This window comes from Ictalurus punctatus, chromosome 4, assembly GCF_001660625.3.
Source record: "Ictalurus punctatus breed USDA103 chromosome 4, Coco_2.0, whole genome shotgun sequence".
Lineage (NCBI taxonomy): Eukaryota > Metazoa > Chordata > Actinopteri > Siluriformes > Ictaluridae > Ictalurus > Ictalurus punctatus.
This window is the reverse complement of record NC_071284.1, coordinates 22,198,305-22,226,046: the sequence shown is the minus strand read 5'-3', so window position 1 is coordinate 22,226,046 and position 27,742 is coordinate 22,198,305. Positions and strand designations below refer to the sequence as shown.

Genomic DNA, 27,742 nt, shown 5'->3' with positions numbered 1-27,742 from the left:
GGTGGCCGTGCTGAAGGCCGTCTTGGGTCTGGCCTCCGGCGCCAGCGCAACTTGCCAGTAGCCCTTGGTCAGGTCCAAGGTGGAAATGAACCGGGCCCTCCCCAGCCTTTCGACAAGGTCGTCCACTCTGGGGAGGGGGTAGCTGTCGAACTCGGACACCTGGTTCAGTCTCCGGAAGTCGTTGCACAGCCGCATGCTCCCGTCCGGCTTTGGCACGACGACGATGGGGCTGGACCAGGGGCTGCTGGACTCCTCTATGACGTGGTCCCGTAGCATCCGACTGATTTCCTCCTCAATGGCTTTGCGTTGGGCCTCTGGGACACGGTAGGGCCGTTGTCTCACCACTACGCCGGGGGGAGTTTTGATCTCGTGCTGGACCAGCTGGGTCATCCCCGGGGAGGCCGAGAACACATCCGAGAACTGGTCAATCAGCTCAGTGAGCTCCTGTCTCTGGGCGGGGGTGAGGTCCTCCCCTAACCCGACCAAGGTACGTTTGCCATGGTCCGAGTCCCGGGTTGCGTACGCCGACACTACTGGGGCCGGTTCTATCCACTTCTTCTTCAGGAGGTTCACGTGGTAGAGCTTCTCCTCTGCACGCTTACCGGGCTGTTGCAGGCGGTAGTTGACCGGACCCCGGCGCTCGAGGACTGTATATGGGCCTTGCCACCGGGCCAGGAACTTACAGGCGCTGCTGGGCACTAACAGGAGGACCCGGTCCCCCGGCTGGAATTCTCGGGGCTGTGCTGGGCGGTTGTACACTTTCCTTTGCTCCTCCTGCGCAGCGTGCATGTGCTCCCAGACTATGGGAGCTACCCGGTCGATCCTCGCTTGCATCTCCTGCACGTATTCGACGACCGAGCGGAAGGGGGACGGTTGCTCCTCCCAAGCTTCGCGTGCCATGTCCAACAGTCCCCGCGGGCACCGGCCGATCAGGAGCTCAAAGGGGGTGAAGCCTGTGGACGCCTGGGGGCACTCTCGGACGGCGAAAAGCACGTAGGGGAGGAGGAGGTCCCAGTTCCTCCTCTCCTCGTCCACCAACCGGCGCAGCATCTGTTTGAGAGTCTGGTTAAACCTCTCGACTAGCCCATCGGTTTGGTAGTGGTAGACCGACGTCTTGAGGTGCTTCACCTGCAACAATCGACACAAGTCGGCCATTAATTTAGATACAAAAGGCGTACCTTGGTCGATCAACACGTCCTTTGGAATCCCCACCCGACTGAATAGGAGTACCAGCTCCCTGGCGATGTTCTGGGAGGTGGCCTTGCGCAGTGGCACCGCCTTGGGGTACCGAGTGGCATAGTCCACAATGACCAGGATGTACTCGTGGCCCCGGGCAGACTTGGGTAGGGGGCCCACGAGGTCCATGCCCACACGCTCGAAGGGGATGCTGATGATGGGTAGAGGGATAAGGGGTGCCGGGGGGGGGGGGGGCGGCCGTGGGGCCGTGTGCTGGCACTGCGGGCATTGCTGGCAGAAGGCCCGGACATCCGCGTCCATCCCGGGCCACACAAAGCGATCCCTCAGCTTCTATAGGGTGTTTCGTGGCTGCTGAGTGGATGTGTATGGGCCAGATGCATGACGGTGGGTGTCCTGGGTTTGGGGACCACCGGTAGGTCCACCTGCTCCCCGCGGCGGCAGGTCCGTTGGTAGAGGAGCCCGTTCCGGACGAGGAAGTACGAAGCGGGGAGTCTCAGGTCGGGGCTCTGGTTGACCCCCTCTATCAGTCGCACCTGGGCCCAGCAGTGCTTCAGACGGTCGTCCTCCTTCTGCTCCCGTCCGAACTTCCCCTCCCGGTTCACCTGGGAAAAGACAGACCACAGAGGGTTAGTGGGTTGGGGGGTCTTACCTTCCGTGGAGGTCTCTCCGCCGTCCTGGGCCAGGTAGGCCGGCCGGGCCCGGCTCCTCTTCGTGCGTCGCTGTGGCAGCTGTAGGTGGAGGGCGCAGGCCGCCAGCCATGGCTTCGAAAGCGGCCGGGCGGGTTCCCTCTCCGGCTCCGTAGGCATGGGCTCGTCCGGGGGGGTTCCAGGAACGGGCGACCTCTGGCGAGCCCTCCAGGCGCGGGGACTGGCGGTCGGGCCGGGGGCCAGGGGCACCGCGGGGTCGGTCGAGGGGCGGCTGCTCAGCTTGACCGAGCTCCAGGGTGGCCATGGTTTGTTCGAGGGCTGTCAGGAGCTCCTGGGTCGTGGTCGGGGCTTGTGCCAACACTGCCTGGTGCTCTGTCCGGGGTAGCGCCCTCAGAAAGCGGTCGACCACCACTTTCTCTGTCACCTCCGCGGCGGTATGCTGATCCGGCCGGAGTCATCTCTTGGTGATCCGGAGGAGGGTGTTCAGCTGGCCGCGTGGTCGGGCCCCCGGTCGGTAAGTCCAGCGATGGAAGTCTGTCACCGCCTGGTACGGGGTTCGCCCACACCATGCCTGGACCCCCTCCTTCATGGTGGCGTAGTCGGCAGCCTCCTCTGGCTCGAGGGCGTAGTAGGCCGTCCGCGCCTCTCCCGTGAGCAGGGGGCCGAGGGCGCGAGGCCAGTCGTCGCAATCCCATCCTTCCCGGCGGGAAATACCCTCGAAGGTCTCAAAGTACGCCTCAAGATCTTCTTCGGGGCCGAGGGGGGGAAGCAGGTGGCGGATCTCGCGGCCTAGGTTGGGGAGGGGCACGGCGGCTGCGGGGGTCTCCGTCCTCAGGTCAGTCAGCGCCTGGGTGGCGAGCTGAAGGCTCTCGGCGAGCTGCTGGGTCACTGCTTGCTGGTGCTTCAGTGTGGGATCCATGGTTGTCTTCGCCTTTTTTCCTCTCTCTTTTTTTCTCTCTCAGGGTCCCCCCCCTTTTTTTTTTTCTTTTTTTTTTTTTTGTTTTTGTTTTTTTTTTTTGTGCCCGTTGCAGGCGAGTCTGTGCTCCTATGCCCGCATCCTCCACCAGTGTAAGGAGTTAGCTCGGGGGAAGGGCAGAGCACAGACCCACAAGAGACAGGTTGCAGTTATTAAGGGTGTTTTATTTTAGCTTAGTGCGAGTGTGTGTGAGTGCGTGGGGGGTGTGGCTGTCGCGTGACCTTCTTGAGGGCGTGTCGGGGTTCCCGAGGCGAGGGCGTGGGTCTCCCGTGCCGTCATCCACCGGTGCGTGCGTTTTCACCGCCCGGTGGCCTCGTCCTCGCTCACACGGATTCTGTTCCTTCACCGTCGGTTTTCCTCCTCCCGTATGGCCGGAAGCGCGCCCTTTTATCCTCCTCCTCTGTTGCCTGATTGGTGGACTTTTCCCGCCTGACTCCCCAATCGCCGGCCGGCGTAGTGTCAGCGGTCCCGCCCCGCCGTGCCGGTCCTTCTGGCTGCTGGTGTGTTTGGCACGAGGCTGTCCGCTTTGTGCCGGTGTGGCAGTTGGGGAAGGAGCGCCTTTCTTCTCCTGCGCGCCGGCTGTCGGTCCGTCGCGACTATATCTATCTATCTATCTATCTATCTATCTATATATATATATATATATATATATATATATATATATATATATATATATATATATATATATATATATATATATATATATATATATATATATGTATATATATATATAAAAATATATGGGTCCTAACTTTGAATAATCTGCAACACATAGATGTACTAGATCAACAAATGTACTAAATAATTCGGTACATTAAAGGCCATCGGAGAACATAGGGAGGCTAAACACATCACCTCTCTAAAAAGAAAAGATGTAACCAAATATTTACAAAAATGTGAGGGGTGTACTCACTTTTGTGAGATACTGTATATGTAAACATCAAGTCACACATTGATTAGTTGTATGTGGTTGCATACAGTGTGTGTTGTGATCTGTTGTAATGAGCTGCTATTGAGTATGTGGTTGTTTTTTCCCCTATCAGAATGCCAGCTGATGAAGACGGAGAGGCCACGTCCCAATACCTTTGTTATTCGCTGCCTTCAGTGGACGACGGTTATTGAGAGAACGTTTCATGTGGACAGTAATGCTGAGAGGTAGAGTACAGAGGGAGCAGAGACCTAACGATCCTTTTTAAGTTTCTCTTGTATTTCTTGCTGTAAGCACTATTCTGTGATTTGTAAATGTAATGAAGAAATCATAAGATAACCTGGGGGTGGGATGGTGCACACTAGGAGTGATGTGATAGAGCTCCTCCATTTTGTGTGCGCATGTATATTTGATGACATTAAATCTCTTACATTGTCAGTATTTGTCACCTTGTCATTATAAGCTGACAGGGTTTTTTCCTGAGGCATTTTTCTGTGCACAAAATGAAGCTGAAAACACAGTGTTTTTCTCTGTCATCTTGCAAACAACCTTCTGTAAATCATAATGTACGCATGTACATCTTCCATAGTAGGTTTTCTGAAGTGCAGATGGTGTGGCTGTAGTGGAGTAAAGAACTTGATTGCATAAAAAAATTAACAAATGTGTCTTATTTAGCATTTTGAAAAAGTCAATGGTGAGATTACTCTTAGAATAAACTATGACCCCAAGACACTAACCCCTTTACACCAGATAGTAGACAGGTGTGTATTAACATGAAGTGGGTCCTAACTTTGAATAATCTGCAACACATAGATGTACTATATCAACAAATGTACTAAATAATTCGGTACATTAAAGGCCATCGGAGAACATAGGGAGGCTAAACACATCACCTCTCTAGTAAAGAAAATGTCGCTAACTTTACATCTTATTTCACTGGACATTTAGCTGTCACATTTGTAAACTGAACTCCCAGTCTGCAGCCAATTCTAAGTATTAAACCTGATGTACAGTCACAGATCACAGTGCATTATGGTTAACACCCACATTTAAACACTGGTTGAACAATCAGATGTATGATCACTGTCGAGATTTGTCATTATCAAGGGTTCTGTGTGCTGGTACATTTTGTGAAACATAGCCATAAACTGGCTGATATTCCTTTGAGGACAGCTAGCAATGAACTAATTAGTGTTTAAGACCAAGATTTGAACAAGCACACCTCTTTCTTTCTGTGTCTTGATTTCAACATCCTCTCCCAGGGAGGAGTGGATCCGGGCGATCCAGGCTGTAGCAAATGGACTGAAGACACGAGAGGAGGAGGAGCCGATGGACATAAACTTCAGTTCAACAGGAGACAGCAGCATGGATACTGCTATGGCAAAATCACGCAACAAAGTGGTCAGTCTCTCACATACAAACTGTGAAACTAATGTTTTCGATAAAGATTCAGTTAGCATTTGTGCTTGGCACTATTCACATTTATATAACCTGTTTGTGTGCACGCACTGTAGACCATGAGTGACTTTGACTACCTGAAGCTACTGGGCAAGGGCACATTTGGGAAAGTCATCCTGGTCAGAGAGAAAGCAACAGGTGTGCATTATGCCATGAAGATCCTGAGGAAAGAGGTCATCATCGCTAAGGTGACAAACACACATGAAATGTAGAATTGTCACAAATCCAAAGTTGTGGTCTCTGTACCCATGTCATGTTAAACGTGAAGGTTTATTTGGTCATATAAAAATCTTTATTACATGATATTCATGAGCTGTTGTGAGCTGCACTGACAGACCAGTAATAGTAAATCACAGGGCGTCGAGTGAGAATCCTAATACAAAGCTATAGCTTAGATAATTCTTCATATATTAATCACTCTCCAACTTCAGGTACGACAGAAGTTGCAAGCCCTGAAGAAAAATATTAAAGGTCCATTAGGCAAGATTAGGTCTAACAGTTAAGTAGCTGTATTTGAATGAGATTTTAATTATTTTATTTATTTATTTTTTTATTCTTTGAGTCCGACCCCCATGGGGCTTTGTGTGCAAAGCTCCGCCCCCAGAACCTACAGTGGTTCAACTAGAGTTAGCATGCTAACTGGAGTTAACATTAACATGGACTGTCATGACTTCACTTTCAAACACACTACAACTGCTTGAAAGTCATAACACTATAAACGTGAAATTATTTCATACTGGTTATCCTACCAATTTATGAGAATGGTCAAGAGTGCCTGCCCTGTGTGGCTGTGTTGGCCTCTTGCCAATTTCATGGGCACTACTGCTTGATCAAGCTATCAGAGAGCACTGACTGGCTGATGGTAGCAAAAGGCAAGCTCTTGTTGAGAGGTTTGGCTCTTTCATCTGGTCCTTAATAACTGTGACAGTCATTGATGCACACAATAAAGTTCTTATTTTCATAATAATTCTGTAATACTGAATATTCCCGACTCGTACTTGGGATTCATCGCAAACTGCATACTACCATACTATACACTCACTGAGCACTTTATTAGGACCACCTGTAGACCTACTCGTTATGCAGTTGTCTAATCAGCCAGTTGTGTGGCAGCAGTGCAATGCATAAAATCATGCAGATACATGATGCAGGAAAAATGTGATCTCAGTGACCGTGGCATGATTGTTGGTGGCAATTGGACTGGTTTGACTATTTCTATAACTGCCGACCTCCTGGGATTTTCATGAACAACAGTCTCTAGAGTTTAGTCACAATAGTGTAGTAAAGGGGGGAAAAAACCTCCAATGAGTGTCAGTTCAGCGGACAGAAACGCCTTGTTGATGAGTGAGGTCAACAACAGAGAATGGCCAGACTGGTTCAAACTGACTACAATAACTCGGATAACTACGCTGTAATATTGTGGTGATCAGAAAAGCATCTCAGAATGCACACCATGTCAAACCTTGGGGCAGATCTGCTACAACAACCTGTAAGCAAGGCAAGTTACGTCCGCTGTGCATGAATTAGTTTGGCTTTAGAGATGTTGACGTGAGTTGAAAATTAGTCACTAAATTTAACATTCATAGCATTTGGCAGAAGCCCTTATCCAGAGCGACTTATATTTATTATTTAAATCTCAGGGTTGTGCTACAAAACAGTTAATAATTCAAGCCTGTGACCAAGAATTGTGATTAAAATGTCTTTTGACTGACACATTTCACATGGAGTACTACGTTTTCCTTATATTAATATAAAATGATATAGATGGTTGTTGGTGTTTTTCCTGAGAAAAATGGTGGTGTTCCTCATTTACTATGCCATTTCCATAGATTGTCCATATCAAAAGTCATTTATACCCCCATTGACTCTTATTAGCCTTCTTAGGCTCAGTGTCCATATTTTCCCTTTGCGTAGCAGTGGTTCTCTCATATCTTAACAGTAATGTTCTCTTTGATTGCACAAGGCTGTAGTAAATACTTCGGTCATGTCCTATTAAGTATCATGATACTGCAGTATTATTTTCCCTTGTTATTGCAGAGTTGACAGAAGTGTGTTTGTGTGTGTTTCAGGATGAGGTGGCGCACACAGTCACAGAGAGCCGGGTGCTGCAGAACACCAGACACCCCTTCCTCACGGTAAGACTGTATTTACACACAAAGTTGCCGAGAATTGTCAGTGTTGTGATAAACCCACGAGTGTGACTGTGTGAAATGAGCTGGTGTTTGTGTTTTTGTGCTCAGACACTAAAGTATGCGTTCCAAACACACGACCGACTCTGTTTTGTCATGGAGTATGCTAATGGAGGCGAGGTAATTAACAGCTACGTGTTAAACATAATGCGCACATCTTAATGCCACACACCGTACACCTGACCCTCTGTTTTTCCCTGTTTGTGCCCAGCTGTTTTTCCACCTGTCCCGTGAACGCGTTTTCACGGAAGATCGAGCACAGTTTTATGGAGCTGAAATTGTTTCTGCGCTTGAATATCTGCACTCACGAGATGTTGTCTACCGAGACCTGAAGGTCAAACTCACTCACTCTCTTTCACTCTCTCACACACACACACACACACACACACACACACACACACACACGCACATACACCCTCGCTCACTCACTCACTCACTCACTCACTCGTTCACTCACACACACTTGCTAAGCACTCACACCCTTAGCTGCTTTGTGTGATTTATCCCTGTTATGCTTTATATCTTCACCATTTACAATATTATGAAAACCACAGAGTATATGTTGCAATCTTAAACATATACTTTATATTCACTCTATTGCATAGACTACAAGATGCACTCTTTTTCTTTTCTGACAAGTGCTGTCAAAGAGAAGTGGCATTTGCATTATCTGTATATATAGTATTTTCATTGCAACTCTGTTATTTTGTTTAGGCGTGCTACACCAGCAGTGCTGGTAACATGATTCAATGACAAGATCCACAATCACTCATCACAATTATCTGACCCTATTGGGCACAGTTTCCGTTTCTAGTCTTTCAGCTTAATTCACTGTATTCCAAGCAAGCCAGCTGAAGTTAACCAGAACTTAATGTGTCCAAATGAATGAACAACCCAGTTTAGCTCTTTTCTTTTTTTTCTTTCTTTTTTCTTTCTTTTTTTTTTTTAAAGCCACAGCCATCAGAACACTGTCTCTGCCACCTTGATGGTTGTGTGGATGTTTTTCTCTGGCCCAGCAAGCTAATTGCTCTTGATTTCAGGTATCAGGCTACAAATTGGCAAGTACCATGGGCAAGTACCAGCTCCGCATTCACTGACCACATACTGGTGACATTTTGTCATTCAAAACAATCTTCTCATCTGACTGTCAGTTCCTGCAGAACATCTTGCTTGATGGATTTATAAATCCATTGGTTTTAAAATGATTGGTGTTCTGAGAGAACTTCAGTAGCCTTTCCAGATCTACCAACTGCCATCACTATCTTGCTGAGGCTAGTATGTTTTTCAAAGAGACTTGATTGTTGAACAGCTATGATGAAGAGGATGTACTGATTTTTTAGTGGTTCCACGTGAGTCCAGATCTGTTGGTTTCTGCAAAGGCCTTCATCACTTCAGTGTCCTGCCTGTAGTACAATAACTCTTGGTACAAGTGCCATGCTACAACAAGGTGTGCTTTAGAGATCCATGTTTAGAGCAGTGTGCACACACTGGCCTCATTGCACACTGCCTGGACAAGGAACTTGTGATGCAGTCTGATTTTTGCCAGCAAGATGATGAGATACAGAACAGATACAAGATTCATCAGTATGATTGTCCCTCTCTTTTGGTTCAATCTTGATCAAACTCTCCAATATGGCAGAATCTTGCCCTCTAAATGACTTACAGCTAGAGAGTTGTTTTTTTGTGGACCCTATATTGTATGCTGTTCAGCCCTGACGTAGAACTTTAGGGTGCTCTGCAATAATCTCTCCAGCGTATTCAAGCTCTGGCTTGTCAAACTTTGCATCCAGTTTGGGAGCATTGATCAGGGTGCAACATTCCTGTTTACTGTTGCGTTGATTGGTGGATATTTCTGGATTTCGGAATATTGGGGGATGTGTCGTCTTCCTTGTTAACAAATCGGCACACCACATACTGACAGTTGAAGAAATGTGGTCTTCAATATGTTAATTCTGTTAGGGCCATTTGATTGCCTTCTCCTGACTGTTTGAACTGACTGCCACAGCTCTTTAAATCCTGCATGATGAGGTTCTCCTCCCTTCTGTTAATGTAGTGAGGCCTTTTCTCCTTTCTTTATGGAATATCTCTAGGGCAGGTTTGGGAGGGTTACTTTAAAAATGTATTCTGTTACAGTTACAAATTACTTGATAAAAAATATTATCAGTAACGTAATCCAAGTATCACAATATGAGCAATGTAATCTGATTACTTTTGGATTACTTCAAGGCCACATATGTAAATAAAGTCAAGAGAAAAGCAATATGATCTCAAATACTTATATTTAGAGCTTATTTTAGATCTAGGTTAGGATTTGTTTCAATAAAAATAAATAAATAAAAGATCACTGTCCCTGATGCGAGTAAGATCACAAAAGCTTGGGTGACCATATTCTGGTTTTCCATAAAGAGGACACCTTTTTTAATTTAATTTCAATTTACATTAAATAAATGACCTTATATGGCCATGGGCATTGTTTCGACTCAGGACAGCTGTCATTTGCTGCTATTGTCAAGCAAACGTCTGACGCCGTACACGACAGAGCTTCACCTTCAAGCATTCGCTGTGATTAGGCGAATGGTTGAGAGACAGAAATTTTGCCAATAGTTGCTGCAAGTCTTTTAGAATCAACCAATTGGTGTGCGAGAAGGCAGGAATTACTGAGAGGGGTTAAAGTAATGCAAACATGCACACACGTTGCAGTATCAAACCATAAACACATCATCATGAAATTAATTTTTTTCTCAAATCTAGACGCGTTTTTAAGGTCTGAAAAAGAGGACCAGTCCGGGGGGAAAAAGAGGATGTAAGGTCACCATAACAAAAGCATTTCAGAGAACTATTTTTGTTCATTTCTATCAAATTAACTTTGCACAAAATTTATTTGCGCATGCACCAGGAAGTTGAGAGAGAGAACCAGGGCTATAATCAAGCAGCTGTCTATACTGTTATGTCAAAAGAATCATTTCTTTGGTTTTAAATGAAAAAAAATTGTAATCCTGATAGTACTCCCATTTTTAAAAAAATAAAATGTATATGTAATCTGATTACTTTTTCAAAAACACTAGCTCAGAAAGCTAGTGCAAGAAATTCACACGGTCTGATATTCCACTTGTACCATAAGCATATGTAATCCACGTAATCGCAGGTAAAACGAGGTAACCTGCCAACTCTTTAAACAGCAGTTTATACCTGAACTTTCTTACCCTGGGCAACACCCCTTTCTTTTAAGAGTTATTGCCAGCCAAACTAGCAGAACCGTTAGTCAAGACAAATTCCTTGCATTCCTTTGTTTAACATGCCTGGCTAATAAAACTGTTTATAAATCAACAGTAGCGCAGAATCCGGTATATGTTAGTGTCAAACTTTTTTTTTTGTTAGGTGCTGGCCACCTGATGAATGAGACTTCTCTCTCAGGTGTTTTGCTGGACATCTGATGCGCATCTCTCACCTGTGTGTTGTTTTGCTGCTGCTTCTGCCAAACACTTAATCTTCAATTGGTGTATCTTTATATACCTCTCTTCTTACACATCCTTCCTCATGCACATTACTTGCTTCTTGTTGTTTGGCCATTGACTTGGTCAGAAAAGCACATTATTAGATGAATAAGGAGGTTAAAGATTTCTTGAACAGATGAACTTGCTGACAGATTTTTTTTTTTTTACCTATTTAGTTTGATGAATATTTAGAGAGATTAGGACTGTACCTAAGGTTTGAGCTCAGGAAATAAACTAAACTGTATCAGTAGGCAGTTGTTATATTGTTATATTAGGGCAGTGCCTCTCATGTTCCAGAGAGATGTTAATCAGTTGATGTTTGTTAATTTGATTGTCTGTGGGTTTCACAGCTGGAGAATCTAATGCTGGATAAAGATGGACACATTAAGATCACAGATTTTGGTTTGTGTAAGGAAGGAATTACAAATGAAGCCACCATGAAGACCTTCTGTGGGACTCCAGAGTACCTTGCTCCTGAGGTACACACACACGTGCACGCACGCACACACACACAGTGAAGTGTACCTTGCTCCTGATGCTCATGTACGCGCCACACAGTTATCTCCCTGGACTACAGTTTCGATCTCGCTCTTTGTCTCTCTACTTATCCTTCTGCAGGTACTGGAGGATAATGATTACGGACGGGCAGTAGACTGGTGGGGTTTGGGTGTGGTCATGTATGAAATGATGTGTGGTCGACTGCCATTTTATAATCAGGACCACGAGCGTCTGTTTGAGCTTATCCTCATGGAGGAGATCAGATTCCCCCGAAACCTGTCACCTGATGCCAAGAGCCTGCTTGCTGGCCTGCTCAAGAAAGACCCTAAACAAAGGTCAGACAGAAACATTGTACTGTGGTTAGCTTTAGATATTTTAACTGTCAAATCTGAAATTTAAAATAAACATATATCGAAGGTGTGTTTTTGAAATGTGTAGGCTAAATGTGAGTCAGTGTGTTGTAATTGACACTGGTGTTTTCTTGCCAAATGAAGGTTGGGAGGAAGTATTGAAGATGCCAAAGAGGTGATGGCTCACAAGTTTTTCTCCTCCATCAACTGGCAGGATGTACTGCAGAAAAAGGTGAGAGGTAACAGACAGGAAACAATGAGGGAGTGATTAGCAATATTTGACAGTGTAATTTTGCATGGGAATGCTTAACACCTTCCTCATCCACAGACAGGACTACTCAGGCAAGGTAAGGTACCAGCAGTTTGAGGACACAACAGTGACAGAACAAATACATAGCTATTTGCAGAGCTGCCAGGTTAGTTTTAGCAGGTTAGGTAACTGGTTAAACTGGTTATCAACAAATGGTGGTTAGCAGGTTTCTTTTTTTATGTAAAAAAAAACACAAAAAAAAACAAAAGACCAAACAGGTCATTGCTTGTCTAACATTCAGGTTTAAACTCGAGTATGTGTGTGTTGCGTCGGCTCCGTCAGCCTTGTCTCTCTCTGGATCACAGGTGCTACTTAACGTAATAACCATTCAAATAGGATGCTGGTAATAACACACAGGTGAAAGCAATCACTTGTTACTTGCCAGTTCAACCTGCCTCCTCTCTCTGCCCGCACCTGTTGCCCATCCACTCGCTCTCTGCCACAGTCAAGTTGGCGAAGCTCGCCACATTGCACTATTTATAGCTCAGTTAAGACAGCGGTCATATGAGCATTTGCTTATATGTGGGGTGGGGGGTGGGGGGGGGGCAGATTCCCAGGCCACCATTCATATATGAAATATGATATAATTCATTCATCTACAGTAGCTGCTTTGTCATGGTCAGGGTTATGGTGGGTTCAGAGCCTGTCACAGGAACACTGGGTGTGAGGCCAGAATACACCCTGGATGGGGCACCACTGCATCTAGGGGAACCCCTCACACACACACACACACACACACACACACACACGTACAATTTATTGTAGCCGTTTCACCTACTGACATGTTTTGGGGAGGTGGTTGAAACTAGAGAACCCGGAGGAAACCCACATAACACTTGGAGAACATATATATATGATCTCTTTGGACTGCCATTGTCTCCAAATATGGTAGTAGAGAGATATTGTTCTTAATTTGCACAATTAGCCATTGTTGACTTGCTTATTTCTCACAGACATTACATTTTCTGTCTATTTATCTTTTTTAGCTCACCCCTCCTTTTAAGCCTCAGGTGACATCAGAGACCGACACTCGCTATTTTGATGAGGAGTTTACTTTGCAGACCATCACTGTCACACCGCCTGACCAGTGTGAGTATAACAGCTGTGTGCATTTGTGTTAAGTCTTCGTGCAAACTTTGGTGCTCAGTGTCTCTCTTGATGCTTAGAGTTTGAGTCTCTACACACAATTGGATGATGGGTCTGAAGCAGAATCATGCTACTCTGTCTAGCTTGTGTTGTTTACTCAGTCTAGTTTCTCAAAGTCCTTTTTATACATCTTTATATGATAGTTCTTTTGACCGTTAAAAATTCAAACTGTCAGATAAAATCAAAAACTGTCAGATACAATGTCCGGTAAAAATATTAACAGGAAACAGACATATGTTAGACAGAGTACATTCGTAATTGCACACCAAAATAAGGTCTTTGTCTGTGCAAATATTTTTTTCCACATGCTTCTCTTGTAACATGTACTCTGATTTGCTCACATTATTCAAATAATTCAACCACACACACGCTTGCACACGTCTTTGTGCTGGTCGTCTGTCTCTTTCCCTGTCTCTCACTCGTTCCCTTGCTCGTTCGTTACAGGAGGCACTGAAAGCACAAAAACACACCAAAGTAACCTCAGGCTAATCCAACACAGGTTAGAATCACGCGTTACCTGCTGGTTTGACCCGCCTCCTCTCCGGCCACAGCTGACGCTTGAACGCGTCCCCATCCCCACAATCGCATATACTTTGCATAGTCCAAAATGTTACAGTGCAAAATAAACACGAGATGAGATGGCTGGATTTTTTTCCAGTTTGTAGCGTAAACTTGATAATTCCCGGACACGTTGGCCGTCACCAAAATTTCTTTGCGGAAACTCTGATTAATATATACACTGCTCACTGTTGAGATGGCGGACGGTGTCCTGGATGGTCTCCTCTCAGACCTGGATCAGGGCATCAGTGAGCTCCTGGATAGTCTGTGGCGCTACTCGGCAGCTTTGGATGCTCCAATACATAATGTCCCAAATATTCTCAATTGGATTCAGGTCTGGGGAACATGAGGGCCAGTCAAACTGCCTCAACACTTTGGACACATGAGGGGGCATTGTCATGCACCTGGAGGAACCCAGGGCCCACTGCACCAGCGTAGGGTCTGACAATGGCTGTGAAGATTTCTTCCCGTACCTAACAGAAGTAAGGATACAGTTGGCTGGCACATGGAGGTTTGTGCGACCCTCCAAGAATATTCCTCCCCAGACCCACCGCCAAACTGAACATGCTGGATGATGATGATGCAGTCAGCATAACGTTCCCCACAGCATCTCCAGACTCTTTCACGTCTGTCACATGTGCTCGGTGTGAACCCACCCTCATCCGTAAAGAGAACGGCGCGGCAATGGCGGACCTGCCAATTCTGGTGTTCTCTGGCCCTGTCCAGCTTTCCTTTTGTAACGGCCCGTCTCGCAGGATCTCCTCTATGCTCTTAAAACTGTGGTGGGAGACACACCAAACCTCCTGGAGGAGCTAGACCACCTGTTCTACCTGATTGGGTTGCAGGTACTGCCTCATACTACAACACCAATCCCCCAAAAGTTGGGATGCTGTGTAAAATGTCAATAAAAACAGAATGCAATGATTTGCAAATCTCATAAACCCATGTGTTCTTCACAATAGAGCATAGAAAACATATCAAATGTTTAAACTGAGGAAAATGTACAATTAAATATATGTAATTACTCAATGTATTATTTAAGTTTTAATGTCTTCTGTATATTGAGAAAACGTTCCACTTCTACAGATGACATCATGACTTTCTCTCCCATGAAACTTAGTAATGTGTCAAAGGACTGCAGTTGTTTTCACACATGACATGGTCCAGATTTAAGCTCATCTGAAGCAAACCCAGACCATGTGGACTGAAAACTAAATTTTTCACATGACCTAATGCATGAATTTGCTGTGCAAATGCCTTCAGGTTAGGGGTGGGTGATATGGTGATTTTAGCGTTACGGTACTTTGCATATATACAATTAGTATGTTACGCTGAAAATGCTCAGACATTGCACCCCAAGTCGTTTTATGAACCAGATATTGTTCCCTAGTCCACCTTCTGTTCACCCTGACAGACATAAACAACCCAATAATAGGCAACAGTATGCCGTTGCTTAGCTTATATTTTCTTCTCATTATGTTTGGCAACAAAGCAGCATGGCCGTCAACACGAAGGAGTTGGTGCCTAGAAAATTCAGCATTTTATACAACAGACTACAAAATGTGTGAGACAAGATTGGCACATGGAGGACCCACGGCACATTTGTTTAACCACCAAAAAAGCACCCAAAAATTGTGCCACTCGCATGAGTGCAACAGCATCCCAGAAACAGTGATAAAGTAAACAAGTGTGTTTGAAAAAGGCATTCAGACATCACTGATGCCATGATATCCAGCCTGGTGCAGTATATAATATAGGGCTGAAACTAATGATTATTTTCATAATCGATTAGTTGGCCGATTATTTTTTTTTATTTTAATTTTTTTTTATTAATCGGATGGGGCAGGGAAAACTTTCAGTACCCTGTTTTTGTTTGTTTAAAATAAAATCCACAAACTGAGTGTTACAAATATAAACTTCAGACTAAAACTTTACACAACTGTTTGTCCAAAACAGAAAAGAACCCAATACACACACACCAGAATATATATTATTAATGTAGGACTGTACTTTAATTCGCTGCTTTTTGTGCATCCATAAAAATAATGCATGAATTAAACTACAGTCCTAAATTAATAATAAAACTCCCTTTCCTTGTAGTTTGTTACTTGTTGTCTTTAGATATATTGTTTTACTTGTGTTTACTTGTGATCATAATGTTTTAATTAGACATTACAGATCTTACTCGCGCTCCCACTCCATATCAGCGTGTCTACACTGCGCATGAGGAACAACGCGGCCTTGTTACGAACACTTCACTTCCGTTATAATAAATGGCATTTACACCACAAATACAACAGATAATGACAATAAACTTAAATTAAACTAAACCTTTTAAGCAGCTTGCACCACTTTCCCCTGCCCCTTACACACAGTGGAGCATTTTGGATATAAACATAACTTTGTCCTCGTGCATTTGATTTCCACGGTGTTTAATATAAAATGCCCCCCTGCCTTAGAGGACTTGGAGGTTACACACTTTCTTCCTCAGTCACGTGATGATTTTGCCTCTGTCTGATGGAAACTGAGGTCCTGTTGGGAATAAAAGGTAATGCTGACAGAAAGTAAACTGAAGAAAGTCATTATCGGTGACTCGGGTGTTTGCTAATGCTAGCGTGCATGCGTATGACGTCATGCACCGTCGCCTAGGAAGCAGTTTATACTTCCGGTTGGTAAAAAAATGAAACCGCTAGTGTTATATTTGAGATGATATTAACTTTCTAAAATCCACACACTAGACGGTAGTGCAGAGTGCATAGTGTAAGTGTATAGTACTTCATTTGGGACACCACTTTAGTATTTATTCTCCGAAGCGTGTTTTTGGAACAGAAGTAATGAGTAAATCTCCCCTGTGCCACGTGCAGACCGACTAATCGATAATGAGATTCGTTGACAACGATTTTCGTAATCGATTTTATCGATTAGTTGTTGCAGCTCTAATATAATACCCATCAAAACAGTTGAAAAATATGGTTTTAATCGACTTCTGAAAATAGTTGCTCCTCGTTACAATTTGCAAGAAAGGATATTTTGAGCAGTTCTGGTGTGAAAGTAGTAGACAGTATTATCAGTAATCCCCATAGATTCTACCTATTACAGTGGCTGTCAAGTTGGAAGATTTAATGTCTGCTGAAAAACATTGACTGCACGTTTAAGATCAACAACAATAAATTGTATTATGCGTTTCCTTTTAGACGATTTTGCATCCTATATGAACTTTAATAGCCTGTATTTGACTTCAGAGCAGGACAACAAAACATATTTCTCCGTTTCCCTTAGCTTCCCTTTTCCCTGCTTGCTAAACAGATGAAGCTATGCTAGCCTTCCACTTGTGGAACCCCTTCGCTAGCAAAACATGAGCAGGGTTTAAATGAGGAAAATGAAACCTGTTTATCACAACTGCTTTACTATACAAGAATTCAGTGATTATCTTTGCTACTCTTCAACACAGAGCACATGCACGCATAGTTTATATAATTTACTTGAAATTTAGAATGAGCTGAGTTACAGCTAATAACTCGTGCGGTTATTTTTTAGCTAAAGTCCCATCTTCACATTTGCAAGTGTTTCTGACCTTGTTAATAATGAAAAAAAAAAAACCAAAACAGCAAACTGCTTCCAGTATTTTTTTTTTTTTATGATGGTAACGTGCATCACACAACACGAGTCTCACATTTGTGGCCCCGCCCCCTTCTGTTGGTGGATTTGCGGAGTTAAAGTTCATCTACATGAACTTGACACAAACAAGGTGGCTACAGAATTAACTGCTGAATTGATTTAATGGATTTATTTTTTTGGCCAAGCAGATTTTAATCTAGGCTTGGTACTTAGTGTCTGAGTCTTTAAGTGTGCGTTTCTTAATAATGCTGGTATTATAGGATGAAGTCTGTTAAATTCAATTGAATGCTTAGTGCATTTCCATGTGTTATTAAGCCTTGTTTTATTATGCATATGTTTCTCTGTGTTTGTGCAGATGATAGTTTGGATGCGGAGGACTCGGATGCACGCACACATTTCCCTCAGTTCTCTTACTCTGCCAGCGTACGGGAGTGATGGAGAGACCAACATCGACACACACACACACACTCACTCTCACTCTCTCTCTCTCTCTCTCTCTCTCTCTCTCTCTCTCTCTCTCTCTCTCTCTCTCTCTCTCTCTCTCTCACCAGCAAACCAGATATCACCTACACCTACAGTCACACACACTGTCTCACCAGCAACCTGGACACCATGCTAGCATCCATTCATACACACACACACACCAGCAAACTGGAAACTGTATATATACACACACACACACACACACACACACACACACACACACATATACTGTCACCAGCAAATCGAACACCACGGCAACTTGCTCTCGGCGATCAGCAGTCTGTTGACTAGTGAAGGCCTCATTAAACTGAGCCTGATCCAGATTGGTCCTCCAGGTTGTCTGTTACACTACACATACTTCACACCTTTTAATAAAATGAGTCATGGACTCATTGTGTTAAACACCTCAGAAACAGCATATACTGTATACACACACACTCTCTTGTATGCACGTTTTAATCGAGTTTTTAAACAAGTAGAACTTCAGATTGTTACAATTTTTAATACAGTGGGGAAATGCACGCATGAAGCCATCCTGCAGTGCAGTGCAGTGCCCTTTTTATGCCTTCAGTTGTTACTGTGGTGTTTCAACAACACATACTGCTGATCGTGTGTGTGTGCTGTTGTGTGAATGGTGATGTGTGTGTGTGTGTATGTTCTGAATGTACATCTTCAAGTTTGTGTTTTGATTTGATTTTGTACAGGACCCATAATGTGGGTTGGGGGGTGTGATTTCGGCCGTGTGTGTATATGTATGTATATATATATGTGTGTGTGTGTATGTGTATATATATGTGTGTATATATATATATATATATATATATATATATATATATATATATATATATATATATATGTGTGTATATATATATATATATATATATATATATATATATATATATATATATATATATATATATATATATATATATATATATATATATATATATATATATATATATATATATTACATACACACATGTATTATGTATGTACATATGAGCGTGCACACACATACAGTAGATGTATAAAGGGAATTGAGGAGCTGCAGCTCTGTGGATGAGTGTGTCTCTACTTTCTGCACCTGTAAGGCTGTATCATAACTGTGTAACCTAGGGGTCTGCTACAGAGGCAAGAATTCCACACAGTACAAGCACTGGGAAGTTGTAGTCCTAGTTTCATTGCTTAGAAACACCAGAGTCATCACTCAGCAAGTGTAGCAGAGGAATCATTAAACTGTGCTGTGCAGAACTCTGCACAGCTCTGTGTGATTGCACCCCCCCAACTGCAGCCAGCCTCCTGCTGTAAAACACCCAGACACTCAGCTGTACAATTCTGCAGGCTTTGATGTAAAGAGATTTTTATTAAATGAGAATTTGAAATGTCTCTCTCGCTCTTCGGTCTCTGTGTTTATGCTGGTTACTGATCTCAGTTAGCATGAGAGCTGAGTGAGTGAGATGGAGTGAGTTTTATGTGTCTTGTTTTATTTAGCCTTTTCTGTTTGTTTTCTGAACAGATCAGACATTTTTGCTTCTGTTGTTCTTCAAATCGTCTTGATGAGCTCAATATAAATATAATCTATTCCACCAGCTGACTGCTCTCATGTCATTGTCTCATGTCTCGTGAGATACTGTGTGTGTGTGCGCCATCTTAAGCAGTCCCTTAATGGAGTTCAATGTTATGCAGACCATCACACTTCATGGAAAAGGTGTGGTGGTGACCTCCACAGCATGTTACATTTAGTGGATTTACAGGACTGATATATGACCAAAAGTATGTGGACACCTCACCATTACACCGATATGCTGTCTTTCCCCAGACCGTTGCCACTAAGTTGAAAACAGTTGTATAGGATGTTTGTATGATGTAGCTTTAAGATTTCCCTTCACTAGAATTACAAGGCACAAACCCATTCCAGCATGACAATACACATTCACAAAATGTGATCCATGGTTTGCCAAGGTTGGTAGGGAAGAACTCAAAGTGGCCTGCACAGGCCTCAACCCCTCTGAACACCTTGTGAACTGGAACGCTGACTGTCCACCAGGCCTAAGGTCAGTATCTGACCTCATTAAAGCTCTTGTAGCTAAATGGGCTGAAATCTAGTGGAAAGCCTTCCCAAAAGAGTGGAGGCTGTTCTAGCAGTGAAGGGGAGTCCAACGTTGGAATGAGATATTCAACAAGCACATATAGGTGTGATGGTCAGGTATCTACATAAACATTTTGGGGATATAGTGTATGCATGTATAAAGCCACTTTGAGTTAAATTGTGTGAAATGCCAAAAGAAAAAACAAGTCTTAAAAGTAAAAATTTCTCCTATATGTAAGCCTAAAAATGTAAACAATGTGCAAAAATTATTAGAGCGTAAGAGTACTCTTGAAAGCGCGAGTATTTAGAAATGCTTTAGAGATGTCTCAAACTGTTATGAGAAGGAAAAGATGGCAGCACTGAGACAGAAAACACATGCACCTACTAATTTTTGTGTGCTCATTATGGTTACGCAGGGTTTACTCACATGGAGCTTCACATTTTTAAAGCAGAATACAGATGTTTTAATGTGTAAATTGTTAATTTAATTTTTAATTTAAAAAATTTGTAAATAGGAGCATTTACACAATAAATTTGGTATTCATGATAATCCTGTAAGTTCGTAAAAACGTTGGTATCATGCCCCTTAGTGTGTGTAGATTTATGCATAGGCATGTTAGACCTTGACTGACTGCTTCAAACCATATAGATTATATAGATTACACTGTCAAGTTTTAATCACTTATTTATTTTAATTATGCACACAATTTTAATGAAATTTCTGAAACCCAGTCAATTCATCTTAATGGCATTAAGTAAAGAAAGCAAACCAACATAAATCCATAAATTTAGACAGCTAAAACCAGTCGTTCTATTGAGAATAAATGCCTCTGTATAAATAGAGCATGTGCTACAGTTGCTCAGTTGGTGTGCACATCAGCTCCATTTGCCACGGCATCTTTTAATGCTGTGCAATATGAGAGCTACGACTAAGGCCCCTTTCACACCTTGCAGTAACGTGTCCTGGGTGAGCGGATCATAAGTGGACGGTGCTAATTATAAGTGTGAACCAAGTCCAATGTGCTTCTGAGATGCACTGTGATCCCCTCACTGAAACCACTTTCAGAGCTGGTTTGGGATGCATATGACCACATAATGTTTATAGAGTGAATGCAAAAGTGCCTCAATGCATTGTGAAAAGCAAGAAAGGACCGCCTAATCAACTGTCATTGCTCTACCCAGAAAATAGTTAATCATTGCCAGAATGTTTGGAAATAGTGCGGAACATAAGAGTTTTCAACCTCTAGGCTAGTGGATAAATTTGATGCTATAATAGCAGAGATGAAAGCAGCTGCTTTATGTAGTTTCCTTCATCCGCTCATCTCCTGTTTATTTATAAGTTTTGTTAGCAGACCACACGATCAAAATGTTTGAGACAGCCATTTATGCCTGAAAACAGATGCAGCAGAAGACACAATAAACGTGCGACAACTTTCTTCCATCGGAGAAGATCACTTGGATCATTCAAGATACTTGGTGCTAATGGCTAAGTGTTTCGGCTGTACACGTGATTGGATCACCTGACAGATAGTAATACCATGTGTGAATAGGGCCTAAGTGACCAATAAGTGACTGATCTGGTATGCATCAATGCATGTGCAATGTTCTGCATACTGCCTAGCAGGGCTGGAGGACTCAAGTCCGATCTCGAGATGTTTTCTGTACTGACTTGGAATAGTCTCGGAGTTGATGGCATTTGTACTCAGACATGTCTCGCCCTTGAACAGCGGTCTCACTAAGTATGGTATTTGTCTCAACCGAGGGTATTTGTCCCCCCCCGATACAGAATCCACCCCGTGAATGTGTGTATTGACGCCTCTACACAGACAGACCCTCCCTCCAGCTTTCAGTCTGAGGATGACGCCACCTTCTCCGATCTGGGCTCTGACCATTCTTCCCTCTTCTCACCTGTCAGTCCGCCCTACTCCCAGTGGTCTCCTTATTTCACCTTTGCTGACTATCCCATGTCCCCAGGACACACCCCATTTTCTTCCCCCTACCGCTCTCCTCAAGATTATGCACCCACCAGTCCTGTGAATTATCAATAAAATTACATATTACTCATACTAGGTCTCCCTCATGTTTATTTCATGTCATTTTTATCCACAACAGGTGGGAAGCCACAAAGGGTTTGTAAAACTTTATCGCAGCGATGCAGACGTAGTGGAGGACTTGCATTACCCAGTTTTCAATTCTATTACTGGGCTGTGCATATCCATAAACTTTGCTACTGGGTTGAATCTCCTGGATCTTCTTGGTGTAAATTGGAACTATCATCTTGTAGGGAATCCTCTATACCTGTTTTACTTTATTCCTCACTACCTACAAAACTCTCTCTATATACCGATAATCAAGTTGTCCTTAACACACTTAAGATTTGGTATCAATTTAGACGGCGCTTTAAATTTGTAGGTGCATCCACTTTGGGTCCTTTAAGCAACAACCACTTATTTCCTCCATTGTGTTTGGACTCTACAATTTCAGTGTGGTATGACAAGGGCATTAAACAATTAAAAATCTGTATGCCGATGGTGTCTTTCATAGCTTTGCCAATCTGTCATCTACTTATGACCTGCCTGTGACGTATCTGTTCCATTATTTTCAAATTTGAAATTTTGTTTCTAGATGTTTTCCTAATTTCCCCTCTGCGCCTCCTGAACAGCCTTGGGAAAGCTTGTTTTCAAACAATCCACATCAGAGAGGAATGATTTCTAAGATTTATGATTTTATTCTGGCATTAGGTATTGAGTCGAGTACCAAAATTAAGAATGCATTGGAAATGGAGTTAGGAGTACAAATAAGTGAAGAGTGTTGGGAACGTGCTATAGGTAGGATACAGTCTACCACTTCTTGTGCTTGTCTTGGGCTCATCCAATTCAAAGTTTTACATAGGGTCCATTTGTCTAAGTCGAGACTTTCTGTAATATATCCAGACGTAGAGGACAAGTGTGATAAATGCCATGGCTTTCCCTGTCATCTTGGTCATATGGTTTTTTTTTTGCCCTGATCTCTATGGTTTTTGGACTGGTTTCTTAGTATCATGTCCACTATTCTCAGAGTAGATTTAAAACCTTGAACACTGATTGCTATTATTGGGATTCCTTAGTTGGGATTGTTTAGTTGATTGTACTCTTTAATTTAGTTTTTCTTTTCTACACAGTTTATGTATGTATGTGTGTATATGTAAGTATAACAAAAATGAGAATAGTATTGTTGCTATGTGACAGGAAGTATGTTTTCTTTCTCAATAAAAAATTTTTTTGAAAAAAAAAATGGGTCAAACCTGGCAACTTTACAGCATAGCAGCACAGTTTTCTATAGATTTAAAACAGTTTTTGGCAGTTGGGTTGGATCACCCTGTCTTGACAGAGATTTGATCAATATACTTTAAGAAAATATCCTCACAATAAGAGAATGGGCCTTTAGGAGAGCTGTGTTCAATTCTTTGACCATTTGCAGAAGCGACATAATTAACAGAGGGAGACAAGTCCACCACTATCAGTATGGTTGTTCCAACAATGCTTTATCTAAATATGCAACTAACTCAGGTGGAGTCACCAAAGAGCCACTGCAGACCACTAGTGAATGAATTTCAAAAGTCACTTCATTAAAGATTCTTAGGCTCTAAGATTCTAAGATTCTCATAAAATCTACAAATGCTGCAATGCTGAATCATCGGTTTAGAATGAGCTGGATTAAAATGGAGTTGAGGAGCAGTGGTAGTTTTGTTGTTGAGAAAAGACTAAGGGGGGGATTATGGAAGTCACTGAATGTTGTAAACCATATCTTTATGGACCTCACTTTGTGTACTGGGGCATTGTCATGCTGGAACAGGTTTGGGCCTCTTAATTCCACTGAAGAGAAATCTTAAAGCTACAGCATACAAAGACATTCTAGACAATTATGTGTTTTCAACTTTGTGGCAACAATTTGAGGAAGGCCCACATATGGGCATGATGGTAGAGTGTTCACATACATTTGGCCATATTGTGTATGAGCCATATGTACTGAATATATTGTTTACTCTCTTCCAGACATTTTGTTAGCTGAAGCAGAAAAAATGGACCTAGGAGGCATCCATGCAGAAGAGGGGTCATAGTTGTCTATATGAAATTCTATAACTGAACCTATTTTTGAAGTGTTAGCTGAGCTTCACCTGACACTGGCCACATATTATGTTTGAGAGTAGCAGTTGCAAGGTATATTGCTTTCTTCCTGTCGTGAGCGTTAGTAAATATAACACTATATAAAGCGATACTTTAAATAAATAATAGAATGTTGAAAGAAAAGTTGAAGAAAGTAAAATTGATTCATACATTCCCATTAAAGGTGCTTCTGGTAAAACTGGCATCCTTTTCCTTTTCATCTTCAACTGATGAGCTTTCATATTTTGAAGCCAAACGTTATATATTTCTAAAAAGTATAATTTGCCATGTCTGCTGATGATATCTCTAACTATACTGTTGTGACCTCTCTTATCTGCAAGACTTTTCCACCCACAGAACTGGAGCTTACTCAGTGTTTTTTGTTTTTCGTACCACTCTGTGTAAACTCTAGAGACTGTTGTGTGTGAAATTCCCAAGAGATCAGCAGTTTCTGAAATGCTGAAACCAGCCCATCTAGTACCAATATCCATACCATGATCAAAGACACAGAGATAACACTTTTACTTCATTCTGATGTTTGATGTGAACATTACGTGAAGCTCTTGACCTTCATCTGCATGATTTTTTTATTTTTATTTTTGCATTGTGTTGCCGATTAGATAACTGCATAAATGGGCATGTGTTCCTAATAAAGTGGATGGTGACTGAGTGTGTCCTTAACCTAGTATCATCGCTACTTGCAGCTAACTACGCTGGAACACTGTTATATTCTACTCCTTGCTCTGAGAACTTGAATAGCACACTTGACTTCTAGCTTTTTTTTTCAGTCACAAAAAGATTTACGTAGATGATTTTAAAGAGTAGGCTAACTGTCAGAAGCTGTATACATAACGACCAATAACTGAATTCGCTCTGAATATTAGAGCAGTAAATTCCTTCATTTTTGTTCCGCCTCCTGAACGCACAAGACAAATGTTATTTTGACATGTTGGGTGTCCCAGTTAATGAACGATCCTTCATTTTGAACAAATCTTTAATATGACTCGGGAACAACGAGTTGTCTCAGAGAGTGATTCGTTCATTTTGTGTTGATCGAGCATGCACTGTAATATCCCCATAGGGTCTGTAAACAGAAACAGGAAACAGAAATGATTAGTTCACCTCTCGAGTCTTCGGTTTCGAATCATTCGTTCATCACGTCACAGCCCCGCATTCAACCTATGGCGTGGTCACGTGATGAACGAACGACTCGAACCTGAAGACTCCAGACGTGAGCAAATCGTTTCTGTTTCCGGGGAACAGACGTGACAATTGTGACGTGACAAAACAATGAACGACTCGGATCTGGAGGTGAGGTGAACTAACAGACTGCATGGCCTTAAGACCAGCTAAGCTATTAATTAATAATTTCTGTTTCTGATAATTTGGCCTTGGTTGGATTAACATATTGTTTATTTTATAGTTTATTAAGTAGCCTACTAGATGTGTTGGGGAATTTAACATGTAATATTTGAATTATATTCTGCTGAAATAAACGAAATGACTCGGAAAAAAACATTCGTTCATTTGGCTGAACGAGATTCAAAGATCCGAGTCAGTAAAATGATCCGAATTTCCCATCACTAGCCCCAGCGCGCTAGGACCTCTCGTCCTTAATTACTCCCTCACGCGCGCTAATTAATTTGCAATGGATGAGCAGGTGCGCTTGAGAAGGTAGTTGTAGGTTCCTGGTGAGCGCGTGTCTGGTTGTCTGCCATGGCCAGAACCGGATTCTATGATTCCAGGACACTGCTGGACCGCAAGGTAAAACACGCACCTGAGTTAAAGCGGAGTGTACATGTTGTTTTGAAATGATGGACTGAAGGATTCTTTTTCTACAGGCAGAAGAAGCCCGATTCCCTTTGCGCGCGTGGGCGAACGCATGCACTGTGCGGGAGCGAGGGGTGCTGAGTGAGGGAGAGGAGCAGAAACAGCAGCCCAAAGCAGACAATACAGAGCACAGATGGGTAAACTTGCGACCTCTTTCTTCCAGCTAGAGTGTGAGGTGCACACGCTCCAGATCAGTTTTCTTCAGTCACTCTGGGTGTTTTCTCTCACACTTTTTTTTTTTTTTTCTTTTCTTAACTAACCATACTCACTTCTGTTAAAGTGAGCCTGAAAGGGAACTAGCTGCAAATGGACTCTGTGGCCTTTTGAATTATTATTTTTATTATTATTATTATTATTATTATTATTATTATTATTATTATTATTGATGAGATCTCAGACTATTTCTTCACAACACAGCTCCTTTACCATAGTTTAGTTTAATAACTATGGTAATGGCGCTGTGCTGTGAACAAGTAGTCAGATCTCATCAATGCTAAAACAATTTGTAAACAAATTTTATTTGTAAACAAATTTGTGGTCTTGACCATGTTAATTCCTTTTGTACAAAAGTCAGGCTTTCAGTGAGTCTTCTCTCTTCCACTGAAACGTGTTCAGACTACATGCTGATTTGATTTGAGCTACATGGATTATCAGGTTTTAAACAAACCAGTGGAGTCTGTGTCAGCTCAAGTGCACGCTGTCATTAATGGAAAAGGGGGACATAAATACTAAAATTGTACAAAATACAAAAATTTCTGAGATACCATGTTTGACAAGTTGTTGCTAATTATTTGCAAGGAAAACCTTATTGTGTTGCATTGAAAGAGAAGCATTTTCACTAGTGATCTCGGACTTTCGGACCCCACTGTATGTACAGTGACTTAAGTTCTTTTTCTTCAGTGAAATGGACCAAGTGTGAAAACACCCTCCGTGTGTTGTCTTGAGTGTGCAAACACTCTACTCCTCCAGCAGGAGTCGAACAATGTTAACCTCCTGCTGTCCTTAACCATATTGTAAGGGACCACCTGATTGACCCTTTCCTCCCAAAATTTGCCCTCTTATTACTCTGAGCAGAAAAATGCCATTATTATTAACAACATTAAGTACATTTTTATTATTTATTTATTTATTTTTAAACGCTTGCTTTTGTAATGGTGACCATAGGTTTTGGTGGGGCAGGTTGACATTAACATTTAAGTCAACAAATAAGTCAAGAGGCTATCACACTTGGCTTGTGCTATAGGCTACTATATGTATGTAGTGTAAATAATTATTATTTATTTATTTATTTATTTTATTTTTTTTCTTTTTAAAAAAAAGAGTAACCCCACAATAGGCAGTTGATTGTCAGTCTGTTAGAAGTCCCAAATCTGACAGTCACTTATCATTCGTAAATTTGTCATGTTTCTTGTTCTTGGGTTCAGGATATCTGCAGGTAACTTAAAATGTAATACTTTTTAAATACCATTTTCAATAAATTTCCAAAACATTTTAAGACCTGCACAGTACTTCAGTCATGCTACATGATACATCAGCTATACTGGGTTGTTTTCAAGCATATACATCCATTTCTGGGTTTAAGTAAACTATAGCTGGGTAAACTTCTTTAGAGGTATATGGGAGACCAGAGCTGGGAGATATGGGAGATTCATTACCATTTGCTCCAACAGTGAAAGTGGAAAAAATCCAGTCTTTCCTTTCCCTGACTCTCCAAGAGAGGAAAAAAAATATATAGAGAGAGATTGATTATGGCAGTCAGAAGAGGTAAAAGTAAAAAAAAAAAAAAAACAGCTGTATTAGAAACCCCTCGGAACATTGTTTACTAG

General features: G+C 42.4%; 1 protein-coding gene and 1 long non-coding RNA gene across 5 annotated transcripts in view; both read left to right on the top strand.

The window, feature by feature from the left end:
* akt2 (v-akt murine thymoma viral oncogene homolog 2) overlaps window positions 1-19,441 on the top strand; it is a 31,067-nt gene extending 11,626 nt beyond the window's left edge. For 2 of the 3 annotated variants that reach the window (XM_053678059.1, XM_053678060.1), the window contains exons 4-14: window positions 3,864-3,975; window positions 5,011-5,149; window positions 5,263-5,394; window positions 7,276-7,341; window positions 7,447-7,515; window positions 7,607-7,729; window positions 11,240-11,368; window positions 11,508-11,722; window positions 11,882-11,969; window positions 13,034-13,136; window positions 17,725-19,441. In XM_053678059.1, the coding sequence (XP_053534034.1) occupies window positions 3,864-3,975; window positions 5,011-5,149; window positions 5,263-5,394; window positions 7,276-7,341; window positions 7,447-7,515; window positions 7,607-7,729; window positions 11,240-11,368; window positions 11,508-11,722; window positions 11,882-11,969; window positions 13,034-13,136; window positions 17,725-17,804 (1,256 nt within the window). In that variant the 3' untranslated portion in view covers window positions 17,805-19,441. The remainder of the gene's footprint in view (window positions 1-3,863; window positions 3,976-5,010; window positions 5,150-5,262; window positions 5,395-7,275; window positions 7,342-7,446; window positions 7,516-7,606; window positions 7,730-11,239; window positions 11,369-11,507; window positions 11,723-11,881; window positions 11,970-13,033; window positions 13,137-17,724) is intronic. The other variant, XR_008393904.1, reaches the window with a different exon arrangement.
* A 5,714-nt stretch (window positions 19,442-25,155) lies between these two features.
* On the top strand, window positions 25,156-26,267 carry LOC124628025 (uncharacterized). 2 transcript variants are annotated; one of them, XR_006982408.2, is made up of 3 exons: window positions 25,156-25,397; window positions 25,674-25,850; window positions 25,928-26,267. It is a non-coding gene; the product is annotated as an uncharacterized LOC124628025 (long non-coding RNA). The 2 variants fall into 2 exon arrangements; XR_006982409.2 differs by having other exon boundaries at window positions 25,246-25,397; window positions 25,680-25,850.
* The last annotated feature ends 1,475 nt before the right edge of the window (window positions 26,268-27,742 follow it).